General features: G+C 60.7%; 3 protein-coding genes across 4 annotated transcripts; all 3 read left to right on the plus strand.

Annotated features, from left to right (window-relative positions):
* The first annotated feature begins 355 nt into the window (after window positions 1–355).
* On the plus strand, window positions 356–3112 carry IL2RG (interleukin 2 receptor subunit gamma). Of its 2 annotated transcripts, XM_042825182.1 has the most exons (8): window positions 356–507; window positions 1291–1381; window positions 1495–1679; window positions 1775–1917; window positions 1994–2156; window positions 2235–2343; window positions 2414–2498; window positions 2579–3112. In XM_042825182.1, exons 1-8 carry the CDS (start codon window positions 429–431, stop codon window positions 2753–2755), a joined length of 1032 nt encoding a protein of 343 aa, XP_042681116.1. In that variant the 5' UTR covers window positions 356–428; the 3' UTR covers window positions 2756–3112. The 2 variants fall into 2 exon arrangements, with proteins under 2 accessions (XP_042681116.1, XP_042681115.1); XM_042825181.1 differs by having other exon boundaries at window positions 1994–2343.
* Window positions 3113–3455: 343 nt separating this feature from the next.
* Window positions 3456–4949, plus strand: CUNHXorf65 (chromosome unknown CXorf65 homolog). The gene is made up of 6 exons (XM_042824782.1): window positions 3456–3480; window positions 3564–3650; window positions 3721–3855; window positions 3928–3996; window positions 4079–4200; window positions 4833–4949. The coding sequence occupies exons 1-6, from the start codon at window positions 3456–3458 to the stop codon at window positions 4947–4949; spliced, it is 555 nt and encodes a 184-aa protein (XP_042680716.1).
* A 429-nt stretch (window positions 4950–5378) lies between these two features.
* Window positions 5379–10724, plus strand: LOC122163680 (sestrin-3-like). The gene is made up of 9 exons (XM_042825076.1): window positions 5379–5483; window positions 6663–6866; window positions 6964–7146; window positions 7232–7468; window positions 7551–7662; window positions 7749–7867; window positions 8229–8419; window positions 8880–9024; window positions 9448–10724. The coding sequence occupies exons 1-9, from the start codon at window positions 5418–5420 to the stop codon at window positions 9535–9537; spliced, it is 1347 nt and encodes a 448-aa protein (XP_042681010.1). The 5' UTR covers window positions 5379–5417; the 3' UTR covers window positions 9538–10724.
* Window positions 10725–11724: the final 1000 nt, after the last annotated feature.

The following is an 11724-nucleotide window of genomic DNA, read 5'->3' on the forward strand; positions in this document are numbered from 1 at the left end:
TCCCTTCAGCCATCGAATCATGGCGTCACCAAGGATGGAGAAGACCTACAAGATCATCCAGCCCACCTACTGCCAGTAGTTCTCACTAAACCACGTCCTGCACAACGACTAAACCTGCTCGCTGCCCATGTGGCCATGGAGCCGCCCAAGCAGCCCCCCCTGGCTGTGTCCCCACGTCTGCCCCCCGGGACAGCCCCCCGGGTCGGGCTTTGGGCAGGGGATCTGCTCCAGTGAGGCAGCCCCATTGGGGTGAGGGGTAGGAAGAACCGCAGGGCCCTCGTGGGGCAAAAAGTGGGGCTTGGAGCCGTGGAGCTCAGCAGGAAGGGCGGTACGGCCCCGTAGGGGTGGGTGTTGCTGTGGCTCAGGAAGTGGCAGTAGTGCGGAAGCTGTGAGCCACACAAGGTGGGCTGCACACCAAGCATCTCACCATGGCGGTGCCCGGGGCTTCACTCGTGCCCATCCTTTTGGGGCTGGGCATTTCCCTGGCCGCTGCCCACAGCCCCGCAGGTAAGGAGGGATGGCTGCAGTGCTCTGTGGGTGGTGGGGATGGGGGAAATTGCTGCGCAGTGATGGTGGCTGAGGATGGGATGTGGGGCCATGTGGGCCTGCGTGACACCAGTGGTGTGTATCCGTGCTCCTGGCTCAGTGCTGCTGCACTGCTGCTGTCGCTGGCTCTGAGAGTGCCCGTCCTCCATGTGGGTATGAATGGCCCCTGTGGGGCCTGGCCATTGGGGCAGCCTCGTGGCTGAGCATCCGGCTGTGATGAAAGCCCTTTGGATGCCGGGGGGCTGCAGGAGGGCTGGGTGAAGGTTGGATCAGCCCTGTGCGTCAGCCAGGCTGAGCTGCGGTCAGCAGATCTGCGTGGCCTCCATTTGCATTGCTGCGGCATCAGCGGTGCGCACGTATGCAGGGGACGGGGGTGGATGGCTTCTCTGTGCCTCCTGTTATCTGCTGGAAGCTCATTTCTTGTCTATTGATCACGTACCCAGTTTCCATACCAAAGCGGCGCTCATTTGCTCAGCTCCACCATTTGCTCTGCGTTAGAAAATGGTAAACACTCATTTCCTCTGGCAAAGCAGCTGAGCACAGCATCCTGCCGTAACCACAGCGCTGAGCTCTGGGCTCCTCAGAGTGGGCTCTGGGAGTTGAGCTGGGCTGTCCAGGGGTCACCGAGGTGCTCCAGAACTGCGGGGATGTGGCACTGAGAGATGTGGCGATAGGCATGGTGGGGTGCCCTGGGGTTGAACTTGGGGGGATCTGAGAGGTCTTTTCCAACCTGAATGATTCCAGGGGTGGAGTGCATCGTGTTCAATGAGGAGTACATGACCTGCACGTGGGGCAGCGGGCAGACGCTGACGGCCAACTACTCCCTCTACTACTGGTGGGTGCCTGGGGCTGGAGGTTTCAGCTGCAGCCTCGTGGGGATGGGAAGCATTGGGATGGCTCTGGGAGGAGCGTGCAGGGTCCAAGGAGCACCGTCACTGCCGTGTGCAGGTATGAGAACAGGTCGCCCGTGGTGGAGTGCCAGCAGTACCTGTGGGAGCACGGTGTGCGCATCGGCTGCCGCTTCGAGCAGAGTGAGATCATCCAATTCAAGCCCTTCCACGTCCACGTCAATGCCAGCCAGGATGGCCGCACCCTGGAGATCCCCAGCAATTGCATGGAGCTGCAGAACCTCGGTTCGTGGTGGCGTGGGGACAGCCGTGGTCCTCAGGACAGCGGGGCCACCAGGCTGTGAGGACAGCGCTCACCGGGCACCTCCTTTGTTTTGCAGTGAAACCAGGGGCGCCTGTGAACCTGACCATCCGCAACATGAGCAGCAACCAGCTGCAGCTCACCTGGAGCTCTCCCTACCCCAACGCGCACTGCCTGGAGCACGTTGTCAAGTACAAGAGCAACAAGGACACCAGCTGGATGGTGACAGCCCCCACACCGCGCCTGCCCCTGGCCACGCGGAGCCGGCCCTCACCACCCACCCCTCCTCTCTCTGCAGAAGCAGGAGGTGAAAGGAGACATCTTCTCCTTCCCCAGCGTGGACTATGAGAAATACTACACCTTCTATGTGCGCAGCAAGATCAACAACTATTGTGGCAGCACCCAGCTGTGGAGCGAGTGGAGTGTGCCTGTCTTCTGGGGCAGCAACGCCACCAGCAAGGGTAGGAGCAGTCCTGAGCCCCCAAGGTCCCCACGGCATCCCCACACTGTCCTCACAGTGTCCCCCTGGCTTGTTGCAGGTATGGCAGAGGAGCAGCTGCAGTGGTTCTGGATCCACACGGTGCTGATCCCCATCGCCTCCTGCCTGCTGCTGCTGGTCCTGGTGGTGCTGCTGGTGCGCATGGAAAGGTGGGTGCATGGCTGTGCGGTGCGGGGCGGTGCGAGGCAGCCCCTCTGACACCTCTCTGCTCCCATGCAGGGTGTGGGTCATCATCATGCCCCGAATCCCCAACCCCAGCAAGAACTTCGACGATCTCTTCATCACCCACAACGGTGACTTCCAGGTAAGCTGGCTGCCCTGGCTCACCACACCACCCAGCCGGTGGCAGCTCCTGACCCCTCTCACCCTGCTCTGTCCCTCAAGGAATGGGTCGGAGTCCCTAAAGATGTGGTGGAGAGTTTCAAGTCCAACTACAGTGAGAGCATCTGCCATGTGAGCGAGCTGCCCTACGAGCCCCTCCAAGACAATAGCACCCACCCGCCAGGGCTGCCTGGCCCCCAGGAGCACGGCCCCTACAAGAACAGCTACGTGGGAGCATGATGCTGGCACTCCTCCCCCAAAACACGCTGCTCCCTGTTCCCACCCTGCCAAGTGCCCAAGGAACCCCAGCCCTGCTCCTCACCGTGGCTGCGCTCACAGCCCGGTGGCAGTGGATGGGAAGGGCAGCAGGCGGTGGCGGAGCAGGCAAGAGCCACCAGCCAGAGGTGAAGAGGACCGAGAGACACGCAAAGCGCCAAGAGCCACCCCAAGGGGACAAACCACAGTGTCACCCCAGCTGCAATTGTACGGTGGGCATGCATAAGCCTGGACGTGCACAAGCCTGGCCACTTGCTTGCTTGCGCTGTGGGTTTCCAACTTGCAGCTTCCAGCTGCAATAAAGCTTTGCCGCGCTTTGGTCTTGGCTGGTCTCATTTTGGGTTGGATGTCAGGAAAACATTGTTCTCTAAAAGAGCAGTCAGGCAGTGGAATGGGATGGGGGCAGGGGGACATAAAGATGTAGTCATGGTGGTGTCCGTAGGGGTGTTCCAGAGTTATCAAGAGGCAGTACTGAAGGACATGGTTGGTGGGCATGTTAGGAATGGGCTGAAGGATTCCTAGAGGTCTTTTCCAACCTGAATGACTCTGTGATTCTATGATTTTGGGAAGAATGGGGGAAACTCCAGAACGCCAGCCCCCAGAACCCCCCTCCCACTTCACAAACGCTGTGGGGCAGCACCAGGCCCATCCCCACAGTGGCAGCATGTTCATCTACATCACCCACAGTGGTGAGTCCACCACAGCCACAGGCTCATTCCGTGCCACCCCACTGGTGCTCAGGGTCCCCTTGGCCACCATTGTTTCCCTGCAGACAACCGGAGTTTCCTGGCCAACACCGACTGCCCTGTGCTCCTGCTGCTGTCTCACCTGCGCAGCAAAGTGGGGGTCCCCCCCAGTGGTGAGAATGGGGGTCAGCGGGTGGGCACACAGGGGTGGGATGCTGTGCCCACACAACGTGGCTTTTGCAGAGACCATTGACCTGTGTGACAAGCTGGGCAGCCCCAAGATGCTTTTCCAAGTGAAGACCATGCAGGACAGGGCCAGTGACTTCCTCCCGGCACGCAGCACCTACTATGTCTGTAGGGTTGAGTTTGGTGCCCCTGGTATGTGCAGGGTCTCGTGGTCCCCATGGGCACCTCAGTGGGGACAGGGGGCATAATAGTGCATCCCTGCAGGCACTGCACAGGAGCAGACAGCACAGTCCTTTGTGCCCATCCTGAAGAATCCCAGCATGGCGTTGACCGGTGGGTGAAGGGATGGGAATGCATGGAGTGGTGTTCCCAGCCTGGGGCTGCTGCAGAACCCCCAGTCCCATTTCTGGTGCAGAGGCGTTGCGGCTGCATGGGCAGCACCCGCATCGGAAGCTGCTCCGTTCCCCAAAGACACTGGAAAGCAGGAAGGGACCAAGCACCGAGATGCTCCCCACTGCGGCCCACACTCAGGGAGCGGTACGGGGCAGTTGGTGGGATCGCATGGCACTGGGGCCACCCCTGGTTACAGGGACACCACTGGCCATATGTGATCAGGGTCCCTTCCCACTTCCAGCACCCTGGACTGAAAGAGCTGCCCCGTCCTCACACTTGCTGTCCCCATGCCACATCACCCCCAAGCCCCACCTTGGTTCTCCACCAGTGCTTGTCTCCATGCCATCATCTCCATCCCACTCCATGTGTTTGGAGCACCATCCCTGGCCAACTTTGTGACCACATCCTTATGTCCTACTGTCTCCATCTCCTGCCCGTGGCCAACATCCTCTGACAGCCCCATTCCTGCAGTCCCCATTCCCTGCCATCCTGTGCCCATATCCTCATGACCCGCTGCCCCCATTCCCATGGCCAGGTCCTCATGCCCCTTGTCCCCATTCCCTTGCCATCCCATGTCCACATCCTTGTGCTCCACCACCCCCATCCCCTTCCACACTCACACCCCATTCTCTGCCCCCTCTGCACCCACATCCTCCTGTCCCATTGTCCCCATTCCCACGGCCACATCCCTATGCCTCCTCCCCTCTACTGCCCACACCCCAGAGTCCCACCGTCCCCATCCTCACGCCCCTCACCCCACACTGTCCCCTACACAGGGCAAGGCAGCAGGGAGAGGCGCATCCCGACCCCGGGAGGAGCAGCACGGTTCTCCCCGCAAGACCACAACGGCAAAACCACAACGGGGGAGGCGGCAGCAGCCGCGGCGGCGCTGAGGCCCAATAAAGCAGCGCTCCGCACTCAAGCCGAGATCGCGCCACGTGGCTTCGGGTCCGACCCACCCCGCGGCGCCCCCTAGCGGTGGGGCATCCCAAGCCCAAGCCCTGCCCTGTGGGCGTGGCCTCGGCGCAGGACGGACGGGTAACTTTCCACCCCTGCCCACATGGCGCTACCGCGCTTCCGCCCCCTCTGGCTCCGCCCCGAGAGGGAGCTTGGGGGCGTGGCTTCAGCATGACCCTCCCCCCCCCGGGAAGGTGATTGGAAGAGGCGGAGCAGACGCCACGCCCCCTCCCGGTCCGGGCTGCAGCGGTGCCCGGCTCGGCAGTGCCGGCGGCCGGGACTGGACGGGGCGGGCGGGGCTGGACTGGACTGGACTGGACGGGACGGGTCGGAGCGGAGCGGGCGGGGCAGTGCCGGCAGCAGGCAGAGAGCATCGGCACGGCGGCGCTCGGCGCGGGCTCACCATGATCGTGTGTCCCCAGAGCGTGGAGCACCCCCGAGGAAGCCGGTGCCAGCGGCTGCCGGGGCAGGTAGGACCCGCCCCGCCGCTACCGGAGCCCCCACCGGACCCCGCGCTCGACTGTGCCCCGGTCCTGCCCGCAGCACCGGCCCTGCCCGCAGCTCGGCCGCCGCCCCTCCGCGGGCCGCGCCATGCTCGCCGTCTGCCGCCGGGGCTCGGGGCCGGCGCTGTCCCGCAGCGGGGCCCGGTGCCGGTGCCGGTATCGGTGCGGCGGCGCCGTCCCCTTTGTGCGGGATGCGGGAGGCGCCGTGCCTCCATCACTGCCAATCAAAGTTGTTTTTCTCTCTCCGCCTGCACTGCCCGCGCTGCGCACCGGGGGCGCTGCCGCCGCCGCTGCTCGCACAATGGGGCCCCGGTTACCGGCAGCCCTCACCGGTTACCGGCATTGCCCTCGAGCCCGAGACAGCGGGACGGGGGCTGCGGGAGGGCTGGCGTCACCGGCGGGGCGCAGGGAGCCGGGAGCCGCCTCGGGGTGGGGTCGGGGGGAGCCCTCCGGTGGGTTCCTGTGCACCAGGAGTGGGGGAGGAGGCGGGTCCCGGCCCCGACGGCTGCCGTCGAGGGGCAGCGGCTGGAACCGGGCGCTGGGATGCCCGGAAGGGGGTCGGGGACGGCTGGGGACGGCGAGGTGTGGCGGCACTTGGGTGTGAGCGGTGAGGCCATGGGGATGCTGGAACAGCCCCAGTGCTGGGGGGGGATGTAGGTGGGAGAGACTGTCAGGGTGGTGGGGCTGGATGGCAGCCCTGTCCCCATGGCCCACACGTGGCTATGGGGCTGCTCTTAGTCCTTCTGCACCCGGAGAGAAGCCATCACGCCTGGTGGCCCTGGCACCAAGCTGGGAAGCTCCATGCACAGCCAGGGCAGCTCGCTTCCAGCCCTTTGCCCTTGGGATACAGAAGCTGGCATTCCTCATCCCCTCTTGGTTTTCCTTTTTTTGCCGTCCTTTGCCCTCAAACCAAAAACAAAGCTCCAAATGGCACCTGAGCAAAGCACTGACACCTGAGTGACTGCATTTGCTACCAGCAATGGTAGAAAATAGCCACGGCCGCATCCCGCACTGCTCCTCCACGGGTGTGATGGGCTGCAGCTAACCAGGCCTGACGCGGCAGTGATGGGCACCCGGGCTGGACTCCGAGGGCATCCTCTCTCTGACTGCATAGGGACCCCCTGATCCCCTCCTGTACTTCCACAGGTGGTGAAGATGTCTGGTGGCGAACCCGAGCGCCCTCAGTTCCTCTTTGTGAAGGCTCTGGCGAGCCGGGGCCGGCTGGAGGCAGTGACCCAGCAGATGGGCTACCACCCGCGCTACCTCGACAGCTTCCTGAAGACGCAGCACTACCTGCTGCACATGGACGGCCCGCTGCCCTTCGACTGCCGCCACTACATCGCCATCATGGTGAGCCCATCCCGGCGGCCCTTGGATTGCTCTGCAGAAGCCAACTGGTGGGGGTGAGGCGGCTGCTCCCCATAGGGCTGACGTTTGGTTCTTGCAGGCGGCCGCGCGACACCACTGCCGGTACCTGGTGAACCTCCACGTGCTGCAGTTCCTGCGGGCGGGGGGGGATCCCCAGTGGCTGCGCGGTCTCGATTTCATCCCCCCCAAACTGCGTAACCTCAACGAGATCAACAAGATCCTGGCGCACAGGCCCTGGCTCATCACCAAGGAGCACATCGAGGTAGCGGGGATGCGCGGGTCGGGTGCGGATGGGGTGCCCGCACTCTGCCTGCCCGCCGTGCATCGCTGTCCCGTCTGTCCTGCAGAAGCTGCTGAAGATCAGCGAGTGGAGCTGGTCGCTGGCAGAGCTGGTGCACGCCGTCGTCCTCCTGGCGCACTGCCATGCGCTTGCCAGCTTCGTTTTCGGCTGCGGTTGTGAGCAGGAGGAGGGGCCGGGGGGCAGGGGCTCGCTGAAGCCCTCTCCACCTGGGAACCAGTGCTTCTGCGAGGCCGCCATGGGGAACGGCTGCGGGCAGGAGCTGCTGCGCATCAACCGCAAAAGGGTGAGCCCCTAGGGTGGGACTGCGAGGATGGGGATGGCGTGGGAAGTGTCCCATCCTCACAGTGTGCCGTGCTCCTGTGCAGTCCCTGGACTCCTGCATGGAGCTGGACTCGCTGCGGGAGCGCGTTCAGAGGATCCACGTGGAGACTGAGGGCAGGGAGGAGACGAGGCCGCTGCCGCCGGACCGTGAGGAAGGTGAGGGGGTGCGGGATGGGAGCATTGCTGCCAACGGTGCCTGGGAACAGGGCAGCACCAACCATCTGTGGGCTTTCCCCACTCAGATACTGACGGGGAGGTCACCGGTGCCGCCAACCTCGCGTGCTATCTGCAGGACCCTGACTTTGGGTACCAGGACTTTGCACGGCGCGACGAGGAGCAGATGCAGGTATTCAGAGTCCAGGTGAGGCTCCTGCACTCTCCTCCTATCCAGGGAGTGGGTGGGTGCTCATGGGGTGCCTACATGGCCCCAAAATGCCCAAGAAGAGCTCTGCCCCACCATGGGACAGAGGGCTGGGAGGCATGGTGACCGCTTACCTGTGCCCTCGAGGAACACTGCATGCCCCCTCTGGGCTGGGTGTGGGTTGGCACTGAGGTGCTGGTCAAAATTGTTCCCAAGCTGCTTGGTGAGGGATGCTGTGACTTGTGGCAGAGCAAACCCTGTGAATTCTGCCACATCCCGAGGTCTTTGACAGCCCTTTTTCCCAGGAACATGCCTCGAAGTCTTTTCTGCAGTGGCAAAAGCCTCTTGCTGTGTTCAACAGGATTACTCCTGGGAAGACCATGGCTTTTCGCTGGTGAACCGGCTCTACTCTGACATCGGGCATCTCCTGGATGAGAAGTTCCGCATGGTGGATGGTCTGCAGAGCAGTGCCATGGCCAAGCGGCAGGGCTGCGAACCCTCGGTCTTCAAGCGGGGCATCTGGAACTACATCCACTGCATGTTTGGCATCAGGTAACGACAGCAACCTCGTGGTCCAGGGGAAAAAGCCATTCAATCCAGGTGGGAAGAGAGTGGGCTTCTCCTGCTGTGTGCCCAGATGTGTGGAGGTGTTCTTGTGCATGGGCTCGGAAGAGACATAATGATGCAAGTGCACAGGCTGCCCAGGGAGCTGTGGTGCACCATCCCTGCTGGTGCCTACAGCTGGGCTGAATGAGGCCCTGGGCAGCCTGAGCTGGTGGGAGGCACCCAGCCCCTGGCACAGGTGGGACTGGGTGGACTTTAAGGTCCCTTCCAACCCAACTGCTCTATGACTATGCATGGCTGCTGCAAGGTGCTGCACAGATGGGGCTTCGGTGCTCAGTGGACAATGTTAGGTCCCTGCCCCATGGCTGTGACATGTCCCAGATGGACCACAGGACAGGTGTGTGGTTGGGGCCAGGTGCTGGCTGTGACTGCCCCGTGCCCCCTGCAGGTACGATGACTACGACTATGCAGAAGTGAATCATCTACTGGAGCGAATGCTGAAAGTTTACATTAAAACGGTAACCTGCTACCCAGAGAAGACAAACCCAGAAATGTTTGACAGGTTCTGGAAGCAGTTCAAGCACAGCGAAAAGGTAGGGCAGCCGCTGTGCCTCAGAGAGGGGTTGAGCAAGAGCTGAGGGTTGGGATGCTCAAGGAGAAGAAACCTTTAAGCCACCAAATGAGAGCAAGGGAAAAATAGAAACAGGCTGTTCGTAAGGAGTTGGGTGTGATGTGTTGTGGCACAGGGCCACCAGCAGCATGGGGAGCTGAGAGGTGGTGATCCCTTGGTGGGCAAGCCCTTGGTCTGGCTGTAATCTGCAGCAGTGATGTGCTGATGCCCAGTGTGCTAGGAGCTGCCCAGGACAAAGCTCTGGCAACAGCCACAGGCTGCAGGACAGGAGGGGGAAAGTGTATCTGCCCGTGCTGGAAAACCTGAGAGCGTTTTGTCCTTTGCTAAATGACTCCTTAATCTGGGTGGGTGCTTGCTGCATGAGCTTCTCCTGCTTCTCCTCCAGGTCCACGTGAACTTGCTCATTCTGGAGGCCAGGATGCAGGCAGAGCTGCTGTATGCACTGCAGGCCATCACCCAGTACATGGTCTCGTAGGCGGTGGGAGCTGCGCTGCGGCAGGGCCGGGCAGCATCCTCTCTCCCTGGACTTGTGTGTGACCCGTCGTGCTGGGACAGACGGCGAGGGATGACTCCATTTAGTTTACTTGACTGTCTTGTTCCTTCTATTTTTTTTTTTTTCCCTTGTGGGGCACGCTGAGTGGCCCTGTTACGTGCAATTACCAAACTGTGAGGCAACTCCGTGCTGCTGAGATGTTGGTGTGATGCTGAAGACTTGAACCTCTCCATGGAGGACTGCCAAAGACACGGGTGGGGTGTCAGGAGGGGACCAGGCTGTGTTGGAGGGTTAGGATGAGCAGCAGTTCCTCACCCTGTTCCTGCAGGAGCTTTGCTTTCTCCCCTGTTGACAGCCTCCATGGAGGCAACATCTTGCTTAGGAGCCAGGTGGGTGCACTGCAGTGTGCCAGGAAGGGGCTGTGCTGGGTCCCAGCCCAGCACAGGGAGGGGATGCACTTGCTGCTGTGCCCACGTCCTGCCATCCATGTCCACGTGCCAAACAAAACCCTGTGGGTCAGACTGGGTCAGTTTGGAACCAATTCCAAACCATGAAGCTCTTGTAGGTGGGTGCCCTTGGCACTCCTTCAGCAGGATGAGAGAGCCTCTGACAGCCTTCAGGCTCTGGAGGGTTGCACAGAGGACTTGTGGCTGTCTGCAGGGTTGTTAGTCCTGAAGCCCGCGCTGCTTCCCGTTGGTGGAGGTTCAAGAGAAATGAGGGAGGCTTCCTGAGTCAACACAGAGCTGGCATCTTCCTCTCACAGCCACAAGGGCTGGGGTCCTTCGCCCAGCCGTTTGCTCTTAACAGCCCAGCTGAGCTAAGGGAAGCCCTAGCCATAGGCTGGGGGCTCCTGGGGCTGCCCCAGGTGAGCAGCACCAGCCCAGCCTACCAGGAGCTTCCTGGCCCAGGGCTGCTCCATGCATGTGCACAGCCCAGAGCTGGGGGTGAGGGAACCTGATTTCCACTGGGCACAGGAAAGCAACTGCAGGAGGGGTTCAGGGCCCCCCATCATCAGCAGGAGTCTGAAGTGAGGGCAGCTGTAAGGTCAGCCCAGTGCACGCTGCTTCAGTCGACCTGTTTACTGCGTAAATGTACGGGGAGAAAACCTTGTGTATGGAAGCTAAAGAAAAAGCCTATTTTTGCTATAAATATATTATGTTTGACATGGATGTGTGTTTTCTTTCTGGATGGGGCAGGTTGTACTGGGATGGTGCTGGTACGTGGATGGCTGTGCTGGGCAGGACTGGGTGTGCTGCCCAAAGGTGCTGTAACATCCCAGCTAAGCTTTGCAGTGGGGAATTCCAGCACCAGGGACTGCACCACTGGAGAAATGGTGACATCATCTATCAGAAAGGCATGCAGAACTCAAGCATCCATTAGGATGGAACATAGCAGGGCTGGGCAACTAGCTCTGCTCTCCTTGGCAATGCTAAGATGAGCATAAAACCTATTAACAACCACTCGGAGGGAACAAATGTTCCCCTGTTCTATGTCAAATCTGGAATTAATCCTCCCTGAACCAATCAACAACTGCAGAATCCACCCCGTGCATTTTCTTTTCCCAACTGCACCAAACTGCGTGCTTGAAGGAAGCCCCAAGAAGCATCCCAGGAACAGGTGTGGGAGTCAGTTCCCCTGAGGATCTCCTCCTATATTTGGAGATCAGCTTAAGACTTGAAGCAGGAAGCTTAAGATCCTTTTAAAGAGTTACCAGCAACCACTGATTTCACACTTTTTCAATGGTGTTCTTTCCTCAGACCTTGCTGAATACCAAGCTACCCACACCTTTTAATACAAGTACCTGACCATAAAGATCTTGAGACAGTGACATTGGAGTACATAAGGATGGAAGCTCACTGACATCCTAATGGACAGCATCTGCTGGATGGAGCAGCAACTCCACCTCTGTTCTCCTAGAGACAGCCAGCACAACTGCTGACACTCGGTGGAATACAAGTGAACACCAAACATCTCCATGCAAAGTGAACAGAGCCATTTGCACTCAGGTCAAGGAGGGCAAGCCCTGGGTCAGCACAATTCCAGAACAGTCCTGCAGAAGTTACAGCTGCCCAGGGTCAGCTTTAGAGCTTGGCAGCACCACTGGCACCAAAGAGATCTGCACACTTAGGAGCACACTGCAGCTCTCACAGGGCAGGCACATAGTCTGCC

Source organism: Centrocercus urophasianus, unplaced genomic scaffold, assembly GCF_019232065.1.
Source record: "Centrocercus urophasianus isolate 14NV4802_14NV808 unplaced genomic scaffold, USGS_Curo_1.0 seq_24, whole genome shotgun sequence".
Classification (NCBI taxonomy): domain Eukaryota; kingdom Metazoa; phylum Chordata; class Aves; order Galliformes; family Phasianidae; genus Centrocercus; species Centrocercus urophasianus.